The 22,480-nt window shown below is 36.0% G+C and overlaps 1 protein-coding gene across 1 annotated transcript in view; it reads left to right on the top strand.

The window, feature by feature from the left end:
* The first annotated feature begins 668 nt into the window (after window positions 1-668).
* The window catches only part of DNAH8 (dynein axonemal heavy chain 8), a 123,289-nt gene continuing 101,477 nt past the window's right edge, over window positions 669-22,480 (top strand). The window contains exons 1-17 of the mRNA XM_042022936.1: window positions 669-814; window positions 2,252-2,451; window positions 3,064-3,198; window positions 6,213-6,297; window positions 7,130-7,278; window positions 8,622-8,811; window positions 9,170-9,333; window positions 10,321-10,497; window positions 10,847-10,960; window positions 13,349-13,456; window positions 15,186-15,287; window positions 16,579-16,725; window positions 17,656-17,853; window positions 18,378-18,454; window positions 18,927-19,026; window positions 21,212-21,331; window positions 22,049-22,184. Of these exons, the coding sequence (XP_041878870.1) occupies window positions 2,260-2,451; window positions 3,064-3,198; window positions 6,213-6,297; window positions 7,130-7,278; window positions 8,622-8,811; window positions 9,170-9,333; window positions 10,321-10,497; window positions 10,847-10,960; window positions 13,349-13,456; window positions 15,186-15,287; window positions 16,579-16,725; window positions 17,656-17,853; window positions 18,378-18,454; window positions 18,927-19,026; window positions 21,212-21,331; window positions 22,049-22,184 (2,194 nt within the window). The 5' untranslated portion in view covers window positions 669-814; window positions 2,252-2,259. The remainder of the gene's footprint in view (window positions 815-2,251; window positions 2,452-3,063; window positions 3,199-6,212; window positions 6,298-7,129; window positions 7,279-8,621; window positions 8,812-9,169; window positions 9,334-10,320; window positions 10,498-10,846; window positions 10,961-13,348; window positions 13,457-15,185; window positions 15,288-16,578; window positions 16,726-17,655; window positions 17,854-18,377; window positions 18,455-18,926; window positions 19,027-21,211; window positions 21,332-22,048; window positions 22,185-22,480) is intronic.

The following is a 22,480-nucleotide window of genomic DNA, read 5'->3' as shown; positions in this document are numbered from 1 at the left end:
GTCCTCCTAACAATTTGAGAGACCCCATGGGAAATGCCCATGACCTCTCCCTTTATTCGAGAAAAGTTACAGGACTCCTCTGTCTCCTTTTTGACCATAAACCTCTGCTGTTTGTGGATTAATTTTCTTGACAATATTTCTTTCAAAAATGGAGAATGAAAACCAGGAATGAATACTCTGTGGAGCAAAAAAAAAAAAAAAAAACCAAACAAAACACAAAACCAAAAAAAACCCCGACACATTTTATAATCGCGAGGAAAGCACGTTCTCAGCGCAGCGCTCAGTCTGAGTGACTCAAGTAACTTCCACAGGCTCATTTAACCACACCAACCGCGCGGGCAAGCGGTTCCCAGGTACACGCGATCTTTCCGGTGGAATGACTGTTGGGATTCTGGGGGTCGGATTTTGGCCGGCCGTGCGCGCGGCCGCCGGACGCACGAGCAGAGCGGGCAGAGCGGGCAGGGCGGGCAGAGCGGGCAGAGCGAGCAGAGCGGGCAGGGCGGGCAGAGCGGGCAGGGCGAGCAGGGCGGGCCGAGCGAGCAGGGCGAGCAGGTGCCCGCAGCGCCGTCCGAGCCCCGCGCCCGCGGCTCCCGGGCGGGCGTTGGAGCCGCCGCCCCGAGCCCGCCCCGAGCCCGCCCCGCAGCGGTTGCGGGCTCCCGGTGCCGGCCCCTGCCCCGGGCCCCTCCGGCGGACCGGGACGATTCTGCCCACGGCGGGCGCTGGACCGCCCTCTCCGGGGAGAGCCGGCGGGCGCTGCGCTGCCGAGGGGCCGCGCCCCGCTCCCCGCCCTGTGAGGAGACGCCGCTCCGGTCGGGTCGGTGAGGCTCTTCGCCTGTATCTCGCTGCCAAAGCTAAAGGATAGGCTAAGGCACCTCTGCTTTTCTGAAGAGAGCCAAAAGGCTGTACTCCCAATGCTGAGCGCTTGGGAATCCTCTCCTGCTTCCCTCTCTCACCTCGTCCTCCCTCAACCCTCCTAAGATGATGCATGCTGGAAGCCAGACCTGCTTTCCTTGAATGAACAGGTCCCGTAGAGAAAATTTGGGGCATCCTGAAGGGAAGGAAAGGCGTTTTTGACACAGAAGCATGTTTGTTGTTCCAGCCGGGAGGGGTGGGCAGCTGGAGTTCATACAGGTTTTTTGAAAAGTGTGAGAATCTCACCTGAGCCGCCAGGTATCTTGAGTACTGATTTTGGAGAGCAAGGGACGATGCCAGGATACGATACAGTCTTTGTAGGTTGTTTAAAGAAAGCTGTGAGAACCCTAACTCTCTCATGTTGTGCTTTAGGGGAAAGTATCAGCTAAAAATCAACAAGTTAAAAGGCAAGGAAATTAATATCCAACCCTAATCCACCTGAATGGAATACTCAAGGAGGAAAGTACCACTGCTAATCTTGTAGATGACCAGGCCAGTCATAGAAACATGAAGAAAAAGAAATAAATATAATTTAGATTTCACTTTTTTTTTTTTTTTTGTGGCTTTCCAAAAAGTTGTTTGGTGGTATCTTTACTTCAAGAAAGAGATGAACATTTTCTGCAGCAAGTGATTGCATGCCTAGGGCCATAGAACAGCAGCTGATTTGTCACCTATTACATAGACAGAAATAAGGAACAGTAATGTACTACCAGGTGTTGGTTTTTAGGTGTTGCTTTTCATGTCAGCTTCACCTTTGACCTTTTATTTCCCAAATCATGTAACAGTGTCTAAGAGAGTATGGAACACTGTTACAGCAGTGGTAGGACGCCCATAGGCCTCAAATGAACTACTAAGGAATTCCTGATAGTTATCTTGATCCTTATTGTAATAGTACAATGAGTAGAATAGCAATTTCTATGTATGTAAGTCTTTTTATAAGCTCAGTTGCTGAATTTGTGTATATATCTTAGCAACTAAAATTTAAAGAAGTCATTTGTATTCAAAACATTTTCTAATTCTCAGTAATCAGATATGCACTGAAATTATTTATATTTTAAAACATATTTGTTATATAGAAAGGCATTCACGCCACAAAACACACGTGTATGAAAAATTGTTTTTAAAAAATGTCTCAATCTTCACCTTGACATTTGTAAGCTATCATAAAAATGTATATAAATGACTGGAGTTTTAAGAACAGGAAGACGACTTGATGAGACTATTAAATTTATATTTAATTCACTGGAAAGTCAGTTTTGCAATGCTACTGTCTTCTGGAAAAGGTAGACTTGAAATGTCTGGATTGTTATGGATATAATCTTCTTTTTTCAAATTTCAGATTTTAGAATGGCGGGGGTACAAAAAAATACTAAAAGAGGTTCAACCACTGGAGAAGATGTAGCCAGATCATCTCACTCTGCTCAACGAATAGCAAGCCTTTCCTCTTCTCAAGAGTCTCGTTCTTTTGGAAGTCAGAGTTTGGCTAGGTTTTACCGCCCTAGTGGAGCTCCGAGCGTGCAAAGTTTCAGAGGAAGAAAGGTTATAAGCTTCTGGTTCTTTCCTCAGATTATTAAATTCAGTTTGTATTAATCATTAGTTTAAATTATTTATTTATTTATTTATTTTATTTTTGTTTAGACTTTTTACTAAACTATTTCTGGGAAAAAGTGACTCTTTTTTTCCATGTTTGTAATATTTGAAAATTTTAAAGTAACAGAGGTAGGAAGCAGGATAACTGAATAATTTACATTGGAGCAAAGCTGTACTCAGTTCCTGCAAATATTTACCCACACTTTATTTTAAATGGATGTTTTAACCTTTCTGTATTCATTTAATAAATGGAAATTTTGACCGTGAACAATGAAACCAGTTAATGTCACATAAAAACCTTAAAATCTAGCTGTACTATTCTTAATGTTTGTTTTTACTTGACATACCCTAAGATTCGACTTCACATCTTATAATAATACTTTATAATTTGTTCTTCTGTTAGCCTCTTAAAATTTAGGTATTTTTAAAGATTAAGCCATTTATGTAGTCATAAATACTATACAGTAGATTTCATCATCAGTTGCACGTTAAGTAGTTAGAAGGTCATTGTTGTGATTACTTTGTGTATTTTTATCTTGAAAGACTTGTTTAATGTTTTAGGCTCAATATGAAGCAGCAAGAGAAAATCGAAGAGCAAAAGTTAATGCTTCATATAAATACATATTTGAAGTTCTCAGTGCTGGGGTAGGCTTAGACTTACCAGCTGTGGAAGAACTCATGCTGGACGTCCCTTCGGTGAGTCTGTTCTGTATGCTTGTTGATTTAAATTATTAGTTAAAATATGTAGCAAATTACCCCTCTGATACGAAGTGTTATCCATCATTTTGACTATTCCTGCCATAAAATGTGATTACTAAGGCACACAATTCATCTAAAAGGATACCTGACTGAATCTTTCAGCTAAGTTTCCTGACAGATTTGTGAATATCCCCTAGGGTTTTGGTTGTGGCTTTTTCATCTTTCTTACCTCAAGGGAAATATAAATACCACTGTTATTTTGATCAAAGGGTTTCTTGTCACCTCTACCAGTTCCAACAAGTTTCATCTAGCTCAGACTGACATTATTGTGTTCTAATTATGATCATTTTTGTTTGTTAAGCAAGTTCTCACTGAAATTCCAAAGATTCTGCAAAAATGTGTGACTTCATGGGAACATTTTGAAGACTAAGAGTGTTACTAGTAATAAGAAGGAAGATTAATCCTGCACCATTTAAATACTATAATTATGTTTGAAAGACCCACTAAACCATTTCAATTTCAGTTTTATGTTGGGATGTTTAAAAGATTGGGTTAAGTGGGTTTGTAGAGTGTACAGATCCCAGACCTGTGGAACTTCTGAAATCTTTCATTATTTTTGTGTCTTTAGCATTGTCTTTCATGATGTTTCAAAGTGATTAAACAATCAGGAGCAAACAGTTAAATTGTACTTTTAGTAGATTATCAAAAGTCAGTACAGCTGCTGTGAAAAGATATGACTCGACTTCTCTGATTGCGTTGTTGTTATTTGACTGTTGTTGCATCTGATGTTATTTTGGTCTGTTAGAGAGATTTGACTGAGCATTTGAAACTCAGCCAGATAATATCTCGTTTGATCAAGCAAATAAATTCTTAGAGCTTCAGTTGTGCAGTTACAAGCCAAATGTAGTCTTAATCCAAATTTGTTTGGGTTTTGTTTGTTTCTTGATATTTTTATATCATAAAATGTACTTAGCCTCGTTTGGGTTTTTTTTCTGCGTATGCGACATAGAGGTGTGTTAAGAATTGTCCCTTTTTCCTGTTTTCTAAATGATACATAGTTTTAAATCATTCTGATTCCATGTGAAGTTGCTGTTCTGCACCAAGTTTGACTAATCCAGACACTTGAGAAATTGGGAATTTTTGGGTTCTTGAGGGGTTTTTTTGTATTTGATTTTGGTTTCTTTGCTTATTTTTGTTTGGGTTTGGTTGGGTTGTGTTGGGGTTTTTTTGGTTGTCACCAGGAACATCTGTAATGTTTTTGTGGTTGGACATTTTCCTGCTCCCAGTTTTAATTTATTTATAAACAGTACAAGCTGTTGGGGCTGTGTCAACATCGTCCCTCAACAAATTGTCATTTAATAAATTCCCATATACATGTCTCTGACACCCATGAGTTGGGTTTTGCCCTTCAAAGTGTTAGCCTGCATATGTATTCACTCAGTGGGTGCGTGAGTACCACACGGACTTGAAACAGAAGCTCTTTGCAGAATCAATAGCTATGGGGACAGCCCACATCTTACCTCCTGTGTAGAATCATACAAGCCCAAAAGTTACTGTTTGTCCTCTTCCTCACAAGCTGGAGTGCTTTTTGTAGTAGTGAATTTTTTCGTGGTTTTTGTCACTGCACTTTCAGCACTTCAACAATTTTTTCTTTCATTGTTTTGGGGGTGGGTTTTTTTAATGTATTTTTCTCTGTTTTAACCTTGTTATTCACTAGTGCCTGTTAACCAAAGTGAAATGTGCTTCTGGACCAGGTTTGCTTTTTTAAAATTTTGTTTTCATGCGGTGTTGTCTTCTCACAAGAGTAGCTTTAAATTCTGTCCCCCTGTGTGTTACTCATTTTCCTATTGCTGTTCTGATTCAGCTTTAATATTTGTTTATTTTGGGCAAAAAAACCATGCTCATAAGAAATATGCCACCCCTAGAAGTGTATCTTTTGTCCCTGAACAGGTGATGCATCTCCACACATACTTGCTTGCTAAACTTCTGACCTTTCTTTTTGATGGGGAGAAAACAGGAGGACTCACTACTGTGGTTAAGCTGTTCAGTTGGACACTTTGAATGCCCAGTCACATATTGTTGAGTTAGTCATCCTTGCAGATAATTACAGAGACTGTGAAAGAAGCTGGATTTTGACCAGATCATTCAGTAACTTCTTGCCTTTTTTTAGTGCTTTTCAGAGCTTTGCTCACTTCTGGTTAAATCACACAGCCCGGTTTTACCAGGACACACAAATTTTCTAGGGCTGTTTGAAAATTCAGACTTTGGAAACCCTTGCTGTTATTTCAGGCAAGTTCTTCAGAATGACAGTCCATATACAAACAGTATTTGTTTCAAAGCTTTGCATTCTCACTATCCTCAGCACCTTGCATAACAAGACTAAATCAAAATGGACATCTAGAGACCTGTGGGAGTTTAGGGTGGCCAGTTTATTGACAGGTACAGCCAGCTACTTGTGGGGTGGCATGGTCTCCCTCAGAGGTGATCTCACTGTCCTTCCAGAGGTCAGCAAAACCTTTGTTATCATGAAGAAGTTTCAGAGCCAATGTGGCCTATTCATGTCTTGAGAATAAAATGCTCACACATCATGTTATTCTTCTTATATGAATTAATACTCTACATTAAGGGGTACAGTAGCAATAGCAGGGTATGTCAAGTCATGCAGAAGTGTTGTGTGTGTGTTTCCAAGTCTCTTATGACCAGGTACTTCAAGGTGATACTTGGAGATCTCTGTGAGTGACAGACTATCCTCCAATGTCTCTGTGTTACTGGACAAGACCCATAAATGTTTAATGCACAGTTGCCAGGAGCTGGGCCACCAGTGTGTGCAGGCTCAGTGCTTAAGGCAATATTTGAAGTATCTATGATGTGGTTTTATCTTCTCACAATATTTGAAGATAAACATTGCATGCCAACCAAACTAAACAGGAGCATGGTCAAATTAGTTTTGCATGTCTTAAAGGCACATAAAAATATTTTGAATAACAAGTATTCACTTTTCTATTGAACAGTTCGATGCCTTTGATTCCTTTTTTACCAAGGGAGGGAGAAAATCATTGAAAATTTTCTATCAAGAAGGAGATGCACGTGGAGTAGGTAAATGTTTAGCAATATTTATACAGCCAGATGTAATAGTGGGTTCTGTTGTTCATTTTGTTTGAGGTTCCTCAGAATAAAATCTGCTTTTGCTTGTTCAGAATTTTGCAACCTTTTGCTCTGAGGACTGAAAATTCATATTTTAAATGCTTGCTTCAAGTCAAATTGTTTAGGAAAAAATTTTAGCCATTCCTGGAAGAAATGCTATGAGAAGTTTTCCTGAAATACTGAATTGGTTTTGACTTTTTCATTCGGGAGTTTTGCCCCCAGTTCATTAGAAAGCACTTTCATAAAACCTGTCTCTGAATTTGCATTTATTATAAATATTTGAAATTTTTCAGTTTTCACACGCGTGGTAGAGAATTAGAATTTAATGTCTGAAATCCCTAATGATTCTCTAATCACTGCACATATTGTTCCATTACTTATTTATATTGAGCTATCAAATTCCAAAGGAATATATTCAGTGAGAACCCAAGGCCATCTCATAGTCTGTATTTTCTCACTTAGACCTGACATCCTTTTTGGTAGGATAAATGAAAATAAAGTATATTAGTCACCAGCAAATTGTTCCAGAATGATGGGCCTGAGCAAATTCCCTTTTCAGTGCATTACAATGGGGCAAAATAGGTTTGTAAGATACATGTTATACATCTGGTGTAGTTTCCTAGTAGTGTGATTAATTAGTTACAAATTATGCTGGTGTTTGTTCTCTTACAAAAGAAGAAAATAAATGATTTATAGGTTCAATTTTGTTTCCTTATATTGATTTTAAGCATTTTATGATACCCTCACTTTTAAAACGAGTCATACCTATGAAATTCCTTTTCAGAGTGTGGTCGAATAATTCCAGGTGTTGTAAAAGGAAGAAGAATTTCACAATTTTATGTGGAGAAGACACCAGACAAAATCACAGGACTATGCTTATATTTTGTTCGCTATAAGAATGACACCTCCATAAATGAAAAAACTATACATGAGGTACTCTCTCATATATTTTAAAAACTGAAAGCTTTAAAAGCAGCTATTTCCTGTTTCATTATTTTTTTCACTGTTGTCATGTAGCTAAAGTTACTGGTAACTGCTTTGCTCTCCATTTTGAGTAAAGAATGAATAGCTGTATTGCTTCAGCAAATACTTGTGAATTTAGTGTTTTACAGGATTATTGTTAAAGAAATCAGCATTTAGATTAATTTCTCATTCTTCTTGATGTTTTTGAAGAGGTTAAAACCGCTAAATATGTTTTAGTTGTGATCAAAATCCCTAAACTACGAGGAACACCGAGAAGACTTTATTCCAAATAAAGGTACAGGAAAGGTACAGGAGTTTACCTGTACCTTTCTGGTTTATGTGTCTTTGATAAATAAAATACAAAATACACATTTGTCCTGTGTAAATTATGTGGCATAAGATTTTTTGCTTTACAAGACAAAATTCTTATATAAGCGTGAGCTTCATTATTGTTCATAGCTACACGTCTTTGTATTTGGGCAGTGCTTAAGGGACTGTAGATTGGTAACAAGTAGTTTTACATATGTATCTTATAATTAGTATTACTTCAAATTCTTCAGACAGAAAATCCATTACTAGTTTACATGCTTTATATTTCATATTAAAATACTCCATTCCTTTTGAGAGCTAAGGTGAAAGAGAAAAAACACTATTAGAAGTAGGATACAAGATCTGTCTTTATCAAGAGCCTTAATATTGGTCATAAATATTACTTTTGCGTCAGATTCCTCCCAAATTAATTCCAAATGCTGAAGGGATAAGGAAAGGAAATTTATGTTCTAGGAAGCTTGCTATGTGATATATGTTAATACTTGCTTATTTGAAGGACATTTAAAAGACTGGAATATTATAAATAGTCAGACCTTGTAAAGTTTTATTTTGGAGAGTAGGAAAACGCTTAACCTGTTTCAAAGTAATATCTGTTCAGTCAGATAATTGCTTCTAGTATAATTTCAGATACGGACATTCAGAGATTTTTTTGTTACTTGCATTTCATGCATTAGTACCGAATTGTGGGTGAGAACATATTTCTACTGTTTAAAAATCTCTGAACTGTGTGAGATAGGGAAATAACTGAAGTAACAAAAGCATAACCTGACAGCTTTTAAAACCTCTATTAAATAATTATTAACTTTCCTTTTTTATTGAAAGCACTATCTTATAGGCACACTGGAGGTGTCCTCTGCAATGATTTTCTCTCCTTAAAGTTTTTTTTGGCATATTGGAGTGGTTTTATAAAAATACACTGAACTTACAATACTGTTTCTAGTGTAAGTTACTGCTTTGATAACAATCATTTTTTTACTCTGCAGGAAATTTCCTTTGGTATTTTGGATGCTACTAATGGACTCCTACCTGGTGTTAAGGATGTAATAGAAAAGGTTTTTCTCCCTGCTATCCTAGCAACAAGTAATTGGGGTACTTTAGGTCAGTCCAAAGAGGATACAAAAGACAAGCAGAATTTTGTGGAAACAATTAACAGATACATTTCATTTTTAGGAGGTAAGCATTGCATTTAGGAAACAAACTAGAGGAAATCTACTTAAGGATTTCTGTTTAAAGGCAGTAGTGCATAGATAAGGAACTCTTCACATTCTTCAAGGAAAAATAAAATTATGAATTACTTGCATAGTATATACATGGGTAGATTCTTTTGTTAAGAAAATAGTGATACATTAGTTTTAAGGAGTATCACTGCACTTAAACCAGAATTTTCTGCTTTATGTGAGTGCAGTGAAGTGCTATTATATTGAAACAACACTGACTGCAGATGTATATTTTCAAATTTAAACTTCTTTGACTGGTGGAAATTTATTTTAAAGTCTTAATTGGTTCTGTATTGTAATTGTGCTTTTCTCAGGTGCTGCAGCAAGCATTGAAGGAACGGTTGAGTTGAAAAAAATAGATGACATTAATTTTTCTGAACTCCAGACCTTTGATAAAATAGCTGCAGCTGCTGACAATTATGACACAGTTCACCAGCTAGAGGAAGTACTTATGATATGGTATAGACAAATTGAACACGTAAGTTGTTGTTTTAACACATCAGTTCAGCATGAATATGGATAAATATTTATAAATTATATGTGAGACTTGCCTGAAGTTAGCCAAAGGCTTCAGCTGCATCTCCACCCAAGTTAAGACAAGTGCTCTCCTTCTATGCACAAGTGAAGTTACGTAGATAGTGCTTATGCCTCGGAATTTACGGTCTAGCAAGAATAAGAGTTTTGAACAATTAATACACAAATAACAAGAAGAGAACAGAGGGTTGCAGGACTAATAACACTGGTGAGGACCACGTATGTATATAGAGCATACCTAATTGTACATTACCTGTTAAGTTTCTGCTGCCACTCCTTGTGGGAAATACTGCTCTTAGAAAGATTTTTGGTCAGGCCCAGCAGGGCATTTTTTATCCTGTGTAAGTCTTGCATGGTAAGGTCTCAGTTATCCAAGAAATTAGCATCTGAGACTTCCACGAAAAAGAGAGACTCCTTTGTCGAAATACAGAATCTGTGGAGGCAGGGATACTCTTCTTACAAGGCATACTATACTAAGTGTGTTTAGCTTACAAGAATAAAAATGTAAAAGACATGTAAAAAGAGCTGACTGGATATATATCAACATACAGATGGATACATTTATGACTGATATCTAACATTTTTATTAAACTAGTTCTCGAAGTTCTGGACAAGTGAAGTTACATTTGGTGCATTTCAATCCCTGTGTTCTGATTAAAGAAAGACATATCTGTGTATAGTGATATTCACCCAGGGTATGACAGCAGCTGAACATATGTTTTGATTGCCTTAATTTCAGTTAAGAATATGACTAAGTGCAATTCAGACTTAGAATGCTTTTCCAAATGGGAGCCATTTTCATGTGTCCCTAACTGCAAGCTTGTTCCTTTCTAAGTGATTTTCCCCAAGAGCATTTCTTCTCTATAATGACTTGTCTATTCGCTGTAGCAGACATTTGATTCATTTATATTTTTTTTCAAATGGGTTGCAGGTTCTGATTGAGAGCAAGCAGATAAGGAGAGAAGCTAAGGATTCAGGTCCACTGACTGAACTGGAGAACTGGAAATACACGTCCGCTAAATTGAACTTTATTATTGAACAGATCAAAGGCCAAGATTGTAAAGCTGTTATTAATGTTCTGAAAGTTGCACACTCTAAAATACTAAAGGTAATTTTTTTGTGCTGTTTTTATTATAAATGTTATGCTTTTGGTTTTTTTTTTTTTCCTATTTCATCTAAAAAAGATTTGCCAAGGAGAATTAAAAGAGGAAAATTTAGGTATGGTGCTTGTGTGCTGAATGTATTCAGACAAAGAACTAGACATTTCAGGGATACAGTCAAAACTGAACATAAAATATATCATATGTATAATAAATACAATAAATTAACTTTTATTGCCTGCTTTGACAATGCCTCTTAAAAATTCATTTACCAAAGTTTACTTCTGACAAATGAGTGCAAGTTAAAGAAATAGTTTATTATGTATGAAGGTTTTCACAGTACTCTTTTCCCACTAGTCATGGCAAGAATTAGATAGCAAAATCACAGATGCAGCAAATGAATCGAAGGATAATGTGAAATACCTAGGCACACTTGAAAAAGTTTGTCAGCCACTTTATACCACTGATATTGTAAGTATGCTTTTCATCATTCTTTATGCGTAGTTTAGGTATTTACAAAGAAATTCCAGAGCAAAATAAATCTTCCTTTCCTTATATTTACTTAAAAGTAATTTTTTCTAATTTACATTTCTAGTTTTTCTGATTTTTTTCTAAAAGCTTGTCAAGCTAAATGTTGAAGCATTCATTTATTATATATTTCATAAAATAAAGTATTTTGAAATATGTATTTAGTAAATAAGCATAAATACATATGGTTGCCTAATAAGTCAGTCCTGCTGCTGGTATTATCTTTAAAAGCAATTAAAGCAGGTACATATTTTGTGATAAAAAAATCTCCAAATAGGTCTTGCCCTGAAAATTCCATGTGTGTCAATGATCACATAACTGTAACCAAAATACCAACATTTCAGTTACATAGAAAATAATGAAACCTAATAAGGTCCTGAATGGGTAAGAAAATGTTTTAATACAGAATTTATTATTATCTGCTTCTAGTCAGCTAGTCAGAGTTTAGATAACTGGTTGCCCAGGTACACTATTCAGTTCTAGTTTAAGGTATTAGTTATTTGGTATAATAACTATGAATTATTATAACAGGTGTATTTTCCTAATGATTGTTGCAAAATAGGATGAAAGGAGTAAGTACCCTAGAAAAAAAATGGTCATTGTCCTTTGTTTTTGAGTCCTTCATGTTTTGGTCCTATATGCCTCCTGCCCTCTGTCAGAAAGTGCTGCATTTCTTTTGAATCTCTGGCAGCTTAGGATCCTACTACCAAATTTTAACTGAGGAGAAGCAAAAGGACTCAGATAATATATGACACAGAGCTCATATTGCATGGAGTAGTGTAAGAGACAAGTATGATAAGCAGTGTTACTAAGCTGTTTATCTTCAGCTCTTCAAGGTATCACTAGAGGGTGCCACGTACCAGGCCATAATGATGAGCTACTTCATAGGTGTTATGAAGATAAAATTCTTTGTATCATAAACAAAGACAGACATTACTGTGTGCAAACCCATTGAAGAGTTCATAATTTTACTAATACAGGATAGTTAATTAGAGTTGTTTAGTCTGGAACAATTTGGATACATATGAATTTCTGTTTAATAATGTTCCTGAGATCAAGTTAAGTTTAGATAGGATTTTTCTATGATGTTCAGCTTAAGAACAGTGATTTCTAAGCTAAATATATCCTGTTTTAAACAGACCTTCATTCTGTGTAGAGTTGAATTTAGTATCTGGTATGGACAACTGTTTTACATATTAGTGAATAAGGAAGGGAGTACATGTGGATTTATGATGATATGTGGTGTGTGCGTAAAATAGCATTTGGTGTATGCAGTATCACACAGTGACATTTGTAGCTGAAGTAGGTTAATACATGAAAATTCAGACTGAGCATTTAACTCGAGGCTTTGAGTCACAGAAATTTCTACACAGTCTAGTATTCATGGTTTTATTTTTTGTCAAGGATTGAAAAACAAAACCTATAGACTCAGTCTCCTGATTCCATTTCAGGACTGGTGTTGGTGATGAACAACATGGACACAGATGGTTGTTTCTATGTCATATAGCATTTCTTTCACACTCTTGCTAAATGCAAATACCTGCTATGTTTATTCACAGTTTGAGTCTGCAACTCAAATTTAATTACAGGAGCTTGGTTCCATTGAGGGGTGACAGCCAAAATTACTTTCTTTATGTTCTGAATTGCAACTTTGACAAGTCCCTGATAATGTTAATGAATTATAATGTTTTACCTCCCCCCCACCAATACTTTAGACGTGTTTGAGCTACCGAGTACTTGTAATGCTGCAGCATGATTTTAACAACATGGACACTGATTTCACAAAATACGTGAAAGATTTAGATGTTTCATATAATAGTTGAAGGAATTAGGCATTCGTTAATGAAACTAACATTATGGCAATTATTTCACGAGTTTTATGAAGTGTCTGAATGAAACATTTTATGTAAAGGTTGTTATCACAATGAAAGTACATTTAGCAGCCTTACCTGAAGGAAAACAACATCACAGACAATTGCTGTCAGAAAAATACTTCCTATTGCACCAAAAAATGCAACCTGTACGTTTTGAATCAGTGTTCCATTTTGTTCATCAAAATAGCACATTACAATTATTCTTGTCTTGTAACATCTTTAATCTGATTTCTTAGCCAATGATCAAACGTTTTAAATGTTCTTGTTAGTTGAGGTTTGAAATATTATTGAGCATGGTTAGTCTTTTTTCATAAGAAAACTTTTGGTAAGATGACATGGCATTTTAAAGATTGATTCATGTGACTTAGGGAAAGATATAATTTAGAAGTTGTCAATAGAATAGAAATATAATTGCTAAGAATAGGAAGTAAATTTTGTCTTGAAACTCTCCTTTGAGGTATCAATGACACAGGGAATACCAAACTTGATAAAGGCTGTACAAATGATTCACCGTGTTTCAAAATATTACAATACTTCTGAGAGAATTACATCATTGCTTATAAAGGTAAGTATATTGAGCAAAATAATAATTTAAAAAATTGTATGATTTTTCAGAAGCAAATTTAATTTAGTTTAAATCAGTAGAACATTTGTTTAAAAATGATAGTAAATAGTGGAGTTCTGCATGGAAAGGAAGACAACTCTGTTGATTACAAGAGGACTAAACTTGGATTACAGACTTCTCTTCTGAAAGGAACTTTGTTTATTCTTGGTTTATTGGTGTTAACTTTTTATTTTCTTGATTAATCCTCTGATCTAAATTAATCTGATCAGTTGTTTCCTAAATCACAGAATCCACAAAGGCTCTTTTATTCTCAGCCTTGAAGAACTAATGGCAGATGGCCATCAGTCTGACCAGGCTGTTCCTCCAAAAAGTGGGAAAGACAAAAGGTTCCTGTTTTCCGAAGCAAGTCATACTCGAAAACTTAATTGAATTTCAGATCGTAAACTTTACCTCCTTAAAGAGGAAATTAAGACTGACTGTGTTTTTATTCCAATGTCTTTTGCAGAATCCAGGTATTCACTGCATGCAAAGATGGTTTGTATAATGATTTTATAGCAAAGAAATCCTTCATAAGTAAACCACACACCTGCAGTAAGCATACAGGGGAAATTCACAGTACACCCTCATTACACAGACACACACTTTTTGTTTCCTTACACCCCAGGGTTCAGCATAAAGTTTTGTTATATTTCAGTTTGAACTGGGATATTAAGAAGTATGTGCTTTTTCCAATCTATATCTATTCATGTCTGTGGCTGTTTTTCATATATCGTATTAGGTATACATTGCCTGTCCTATAATGGGTCTTTGCACGTTTGTATATTAACTCTTGCTAGTGTCTATTATTTACTGGCCTAAGGGAGTGAATAGTTCACTGCAAAGGCTAATAAAAAACTGGTTACATGAAGCTATGCCAAGAAATAGCAAGGAAAAATCTGTATTTTAATCCAGTCATTTAAGGTCTCCCTTTACTCTTTGTTTCCAATTAAGGATCATCAGAGGTGACACTGAAGGTCCTATCTCCAACTTCATGAGTCATTTTCTTAAAGTTTGAGGCTGCCTTTGGTGGGGCAGTTTTCAGTCTTTTTTCAGTTAGGGATACTTAAGACCTGCTTTACAGTACTCTCATGTCAGGAGAACTATTTTGAATTGTTCATATTTTTTAATAGACAAAAAATTTATCTACCTGTACCTGTCCTCTGTGATATGTCTTCTATATCTGCACATACTTCTCTCTCTCTTTATGTCATTACTAAGTTTGGATTTTTGTGGTTGAGAAGTGGAAGAATGTTTTCTCCTTTTTATAGCAACAGAAAACCAGGGTAAAGACATACTACTAGGATACAAAATTCCCTAAGGGCAGTCTTTAAATAAGACTGCAAAGTGTCAAGATAACAATGTAAGTGAAGAATAGTTGTAATTCAATAAATTCTTTTTGTTCTTGAAGTTTGATTGATGACATTCTGTGTTTATGTATATGTATTGCTGAAATTTTAGGACTTACAAATACATCCTGGGACTTAAATATACATCTGGGAGTGTTCTCAGGGTTTTTATAGGGTGTTTGTTGTACATATTGCATATATTATTTAACCATTATTATTTCCACAGGTGAAATTTATTCCAATCTGATAGTATTAATACATGCATGTGAGAATTTTGTTAGATTTTGTGAAACAGGCAAATTTCCTGTTAAGCCTGAGACCTACTTTTTTTTCATCTGCCCTAGGTTACAAATCAAATGGTCACAACATGTAAAGCATATATTACAGATGCTGGCTTGAATGGAGTCTGGGATCAGGAGACACCAACAGTCATTGGAAAAATCAACGTTTGTATTTTGGTGTTTTATTATTTACATGTCAAACCTACTGATTACCTGCTGATGTCATAAAGAAGCCCATACCAATATGTATCAAGTGCTTCACACCTCTTGGCTCTTTTTGTTTCATGATGCTTTGGATGTTTTCCAAAGAATTCTTAGCCCATGGGCATTGTTGAAATTACAATGGCCTCATCTTTATCAGCGTGGTCTGTCACTGACCTTGGAATTGGCATCTTTGCCATATGTGCAACCAAAGAATTAATAGTCCACATTTTTCCTCTTTGAGGAAGAGGGAATATGGAAGAGGGGATACCTCTGATATGGTACAATCTTCCTCTACTACAGGGAATCTGGTATTTGAATAGACCCTGACTTTATTACAGTAGCTTCCCATACAAGATTTCCTTGGCTTATCATGAAAGTTCAATGCTAAGATAGTCTTCCTCTTCTTCATTTGATGGTGATCTATTAAGAACAAATTAAGGGTATACAATATGCTATGGCAAATTATGTGGGGATACTGCTTGCCAATGTTAACATAATTTCCACCTTCTCCTTTTCCAGGCCTCAGTTACTGAGTTCCTATCTTCCCCAAAAGGCATAGAATACAGGGGAAGAATCACTGCCCTAGTCCTGCTGGCCACACTAATGCTGATACAGGCCAGGATGCCATTGGCCTTCTTGGCCATGTGGGCACACTGCTGGCTCTTGTTCAGTCTACCATCAATCAGTACCCCTAGGTCCCTTTCTGCCTGGCCACTGTCCAGCCACTCTGTCCCCAGCCTGTAGTGCTGCAGGGGGTTGTTGTGGCCAAAGTGCAGGACGCAGCACTTGGTCTTGTTAAGCATCAAATTGTTGGATTCAGCCCATTGATCCAGCCTGTCCAGGTCCCTCTGCAGAGCCCTGCTACCCTCCAGCAGATTGACCCTGGCACCCACATCTCCAAATTTATTGATGGTGTACTCAATCCCCTCATCCAGATCATCAGTGAAGATATTAAACAGGACTGGGCCCAACACTGGTCCCTGGGGGACACCACTAGTGTCTGGCTGTCTGCTGGATGCAGCCCCATTCACCACCACTCTCTGGTTCAGTCTACTGTATTATTGAATGTTCGTTCATATGCTGCAAATATTTTCTACAGATACTGAAAGAAAACCACTGTATTTAAGTTGTTATTGCCTGTTGACTAAAACCAGATTAAGTGATAAGTAATGACTTTGGATTGTCAATAGGTTTGAGCCCTCACTTGTAAGCACAGCATAATGAGTACAGTATTTACTCCTTCACTTTTTAGGAATGCATATGTCTGTTGAAAGAATATCAGAAATGCTTTCATGAAGCTAAGCAAGAGATTTTGGAAAATCTAGGAGAAAAGGCATTTGAAGTATCAGAAATGTACATTTTTGGAAAATCTGAAGCTTTTTGTAGGAGATTAGAAAAAGTGAGTATATTGTGTGCTGTTACTATTGGTAAAGAAGACGCGTCTCTCCAAAGAACAGTTTACAAAGTGGATGCTTGCCAACATACATGTTCTTAATCATCCTGTAAAGGAGTTTGTAACTCTCTGTTGAGAGAAATTAGGCACTTCCGCAGAGAAAGTCATCCCAATGCTTTATGCTATTACGTCACAGTTGCCTTCTCAACTTGTCAATTTATCTCTCTTAGTGTGGAGAGAAATAACCTGATTGATCTAGACTCAGATCATTATTTTAGGAGGTTTAAAATTATGTGAAAAATAACACACTTTTTCTTTTTTTGAGTGAGACTGAAAAGTCATGTTTACTGCCAAACACAGTTCTTCAGATGATTCTGCTGCTTGGTGTGGTCTTAATGTTAGGCTTGGTAATGCAGTGAAGGGATTTTAAACCGATATTCTTAGGGTTTGCATGGAAAAGATAGTAGGTCATTCTTGGTACAGAATAAGGTCAGACAAGGGATAAGATGATAATCATCACAAGGTAGGAATTCTGTCAGTCTTTGATGTATTTCTTCAACACTCATTATACATACTAATCTGTAGGGTTGGTTTTTTTTATTCTTTGAGATATCTTTTTGTCATCAGTATGTATGTGCCATGTTTTAACTCATTTTCCGTAATATTCTATTGGCTCTAGCAGTAAAACATAAAAAAACCCTCTTTATCATTCAGAAAACCAAAGCTTACTTTACTTTGTGTTGGATTGTTGTGAGAACTGATGTTGAAAACTGAATTAACCATGCTTATTGAAGATACTTGACTCAGACACAACACATTTGTGAATGCAGTAGCTAGAGGAGTGGATGCTGTTTATTTTTTTTAACTCAGGTTTTAGTTTATAGAAGAAATAACAAATAATTCATTTTGAGCATTAATATAATATCTTTATTTCAGATAATGGAGATGATAGCCATAGAACAGAATTTTAATGCACTGACACTGTGTGCAATCGAAGGTATAGATCTTATGGCAGTAAAATTCAAAAATGTCTACCACATTTTTCAAAAGAAACCATATGACACCCTTGATCCACAAGTAACAGAATTTGATGTGGATTTTGTGAAATTCTTGTCAGAAGTTGAACGTTTAGAGGTAAGTAATACTATAACTTATTATAACTTACTTGGGGACACATCTATGGAACTGAATGTCAGTGAGACTTTGGATTGTGAATAGGCTACATTGTTCTTCCAAAGAGCATGGAGTTTGTGTTTGTCTGGAGGAGGCTTTTTCCATTCCTTCTTCTTTCAAAAGAAGGTGTAAAGTATGTCAAACAGTCCTCACAGATGATTGTCACTCTGCAGCCAAAATGACAAAAATTATGAGACCTGAGAGAATGTTTTATGTGGAAGTCATTTATTAGCCTGAAGAAAGTAGTTAGATTTTGGACAGAACAAAGCTGCAACTAATTTGTTTATTTCATAGAATTGTATGACAGTTTAGAAATTATTTGACTGAAACTAGCTATTTATTAATTATATTAAGCATAGACTGATGAAGGCTGCTATTTTTATTTTTCTAAGTAGTAACAATTGCAAATGCTACTATGTTAAGAAAATATCATCAAAATACTATTCTCTGACCAGAAAAACCGTACTGAATTATGTATTCTTTAGACACAGCTACAGACTTTTATGCGTAACTGTTTTCGGAAAATTGTGTCTTCACAGAATTCACTTCAGTTACTTCAAAGGTATTGGCAACTATGTTTTAAAGTATTTTAAAGTAACTTGAAATTGTGGATTAGCAGAATTTAAACAACATAGCAAGTTTTAGAACAAAGGACCTAATTAAGAATTTTTCATTACTGATATTCTGAACCACATAATCATGATAAAATACATATTTTAGCTTTCTTATGGGAATCAATATATTTTGTTTCTTAATTTCATTAGATTATTTTTATACACAAGAGTGAATATATATATTCACTATATATATATAGAATATTAAAGGAAAAGTCTAAAAAATACTAAGCAACAACACCTAAATATCCACCAGGGTAGAAATTTTCAACTTGCTTAAACTTCCTCAAAGCAAAAAAGTTTTCTACGTTCAAATGCATTTCCTAGATTTTTGCTTTATGTAATGTTCATATACCCCAAAATAAATTTTAAAAATTATTATTTTAGAAATGTCATTTTGGGTACTAATTTTTAATACAGGTTTCAAAATCTGAATATGCCATGCCTCCAAGAAGAAATAGCACGTACAGTTGGTTGTATTCTTCAACACTATGTAGCAGATCTTGAAGCTACTAAAAAGGTATTTTTTTTCCTTTCAGTAAGTTGTAAACCTCATGTTAAAATAGGAGCAAGCATTTTAATATGAATAATTTTTATTTATTCTGCCTATTTCAATAATTTACTCCCAATGCTCAGTTTATCATACTTCTATTTTCCTGTTACAGAAAACGGGCCTTAGTGTGTGGGCAATACAATATGCACAATTACTCTTGGAGCATAGTTCGTCATCACAATTTTAGTTTTTAAACCAAAATATTTTCTGTTATTTCTTCATCAGTTAAATTTAAAGAAGCATGTTCTTTACTGGCTGTGTACATTGGTTGCACGTACCTTCTGGATTTTGTTGTTATATGAGGTTTCTACAGTTAATTTGTGTTATAGGTAGCTATTATCAAATGCTGTGGCAGTATAAAATACATAATATAGTTAAATATAGGTAAATTGCATTTATGTTCATAATACAGTCATTTTTTGTGATTTTTGTAGTGCACCATGACTGAAGTATAAATGACAGTCAGCTTCTGGGGACTGCTCTTACCACTTGACTGTCAACTTTTACTTTGTCCATAAAATAAACATCTGCATCAGAACTAGATGTCCAAACTCCCTTTCTGCTCAAGAAAGAATTACTCTAGAGTGAGTTAATCTGATCAATTTTATATCATGTCCTGAAGATTTAATAATTCCCTCCAAATGACCATTTTTTCTTCGATGAGTATTAAGGGAGTCTGGAAAACCAGACTGATGAAAAAGGTTTTTTGAGATGCTTACATTTTGTAAGATCAGTGATACAAGTTTACACAACGAATCAATATCTAAAAACTCTGTACTTATTACAAAATTATTCCTCCAAACAATGACTTACAACTGTAGCCTAGCAAAGCTGCTCTGAACCACTCTTTACAGTGTCCTTTCCCTACCTGTGCACTGTATATAACAATCCCTGAACCCCTAATTACTGATTTAATTAGACAAATAGATTTTCAGCAGCATTGCTTGATAAAAAATAATGTAGCCCAACCTTAGCTGTATTTTCCCAGGCAAAAGCAAAATAGGTACATTTACTGAGAGGGTTTCATCCAGGTAAGTTCCTCTCACCATGAAGCTACTTGGATTTCTTTGGTTGGGGCTGTGCAGGAGACAGTGTAGGGTTAAGAAGACATGCTGGTTAGTAAAGAGTTTTGTCATCGCAGAGTCTGTGTTGTCACAGCCTGCGTCTGCATGCCTAAAGTTGAGTGGATACAAATACTCCTTTCTTCTGTCAAAGAATATGTCTTGATTCTCCTGACTAGTTCTAACTAATTATTAGATATTACTGGATTGCCTTTTATCTTTGCCAAGCAAATTATTTCTAATAAAAGGTAGTTCCTACTGCAATGCTGGTTCTAAAGTGATTGAATATTTTGTCAATGCAAATTTTGTACATTATAATTTTAGAGGGGTTTTTTTGTTTGTTTTTTTGGGGGGTTTTGGTTGGTTGTTTGTTTTTTATTGTAAGATAGCCATTCACTGAGCAGGGGACATTTTTTCTCATCTTGGGCACAGATAAAAGCATGGGCTGTGTATCCAGGAGTACCTGCATGCATTTTGCTTACAAGTTAGTAGAAAAGTGCATATCATAGAATCCTAAATTATCCTATTTTGGAAGGGACCCACAAGAACCATTATGTCCAAATCCTGAGTAGCTAATAGTCAGATATGTGTATCTGAAGAACAGTGTTGATGTTTCTAGTCAGGAAAAAGATCTCGGGTAACAATATAGCTTGGGCCTCTCCTGAGGCCTGTTCCCAAGCGAAGGAGGAAAACCCCACGAGGGTTCTCCCAACACCACTTCCTTAAACAGCTTGCTTTTACAGCAGATGGCTTCAAAGGCAGGCATCAGACTTGGTCCTAAATACTGGCTGCTCAGCCCCTGGGTTCACAATGCCTTTTGGTGTACTCAGGACTCTGTCATAAGTAAGCACAGCTGAGAAACAGCATGAGATAATGAAGACAGGAGAGGTACCAGCAGTGATACGTGTGCCTCTCTGAAGTGTACCAAGTTAGGGAAGAAATAAATTTTTCTCTCCTTGAACTGCTGTGTGACTTCACACAAATTTATTCTATTTGGGAGGAAGAAGAGACTGTGGTACCAGACAAAGCAGTTTAGCATTTCAATAGATTTTTGTTAATCCATGTGTTTAATGATATTGTTCTTACTGTAGCTTTACCAAGCTCAGAAAGATGACCCTCCTCTTGCTCGAAACATGCCACCTATTGCAGGAAAGATATTGTGGGTGAGACAGCTGTTCAGAAGGGTAAATGAACCAATCAGCTATTTCCATGTAAGTTGATGTGCCAAAAAATTAGGTGTAACAGTGAACTCTCTTACTTCAGTAGAGTGATCATAAAGTTTCTGGTTATGATTATGTCACTTATTATATGCTAGGCAACATTTTTCTTTGTATATGTATACTGCTCTGCAGTAACCCTTGTTGTAGATCCAAGATGTAATGTTGGAATAGAACAGACTAGACTATTTCAGTTGAAACGAATCTTGAAGAATTCTTGAAATATTTGAATGATTCACCTACAAAGCATCTAGGGTCTCCTGCCAAGTTATCTTCTATGTGAGAGAGGTTTTCACTTTCCTATTTGCCTCAGAAGTGAATAATGGTCATCTAAATCTGTTCCAAGGAAAACAGGCATAAATATTATTCCTGATTAAAAAAGGAATTTTTTACAATAAATTTTCAGTTATTCACTTTGAGTAGAACTGAGTATCCATTTCACTGTGAATTGCAGGTGTTTGTGACAGTATATTAAAGTAATTGCTCTTAGTGGTGTCAAATATTTAGTATTTATTCCTTAAAAGTTCTTACTGACTTTATTGCCCCGTAAATTTGAATCATAAATAATTGACACAGTTTTTAAGAACTCTGTCAGTATAATTCACGGTATTAACTTAGACTATGTATGGACAATAGTTAAACTGAGAAAAACCCAAGTGTTATGGGTGTTTTTGGATATAGTTTTAATTTGAATGTACTGTGTTTTAATAGAAACATTCGGATATCTTGGCAAGTCCAGAAGGTAAAGCAGTTGTTCAATCATACAACAAACTTGCATATGTATTGGTGGAGTTCGAGGTAGTCTATCATAATGCTTGGATGAAGGAAATGTCACAATTACAATATTGTAAGTAATTAAATGTGTACTTGCTTCTTTAAAATATTATTGAATGGCAGGTCAACACAAATCAAATCAGATACTTTTTTTAAGCCTCGTTTACCCTTAAAATATGCAGGTTAATCATGATTCAATTAGCAGGCTCAGTAATACAATGTCAGTGCTTTACTGACCTTGAAAGTTGGTTTTGATGGGGAAGATTGCAGATTTGGTACACTGTTCGACAGATGTCTGTCAACAGTAGTGACACAAATTTAACAGTAGTGACACAGATAACTTTGGTATTTAAATTCTCTGTGTGTACT

This window comes from Corvus kubaryi, unplaced genomic scaffold, assembly GCF_017639235.1.
Source record: "Corvus kubaryi isolate FWS band 111438036 unplaced genomic scaffold, C.kubaryi_AGA036_p1.0 37232, whole genome shotgun sequence".
NCBI lineage: Eukaryota > Metazoa > Chordata > Aves > Passeriformes > Corvidae > Corvus > Corvus kubaryi.
The sequence above is the reverse complement of the archived record's forward strand: the minus strand, read 5'-3'. Positions and strand labels throughout refer to the sequence as shown.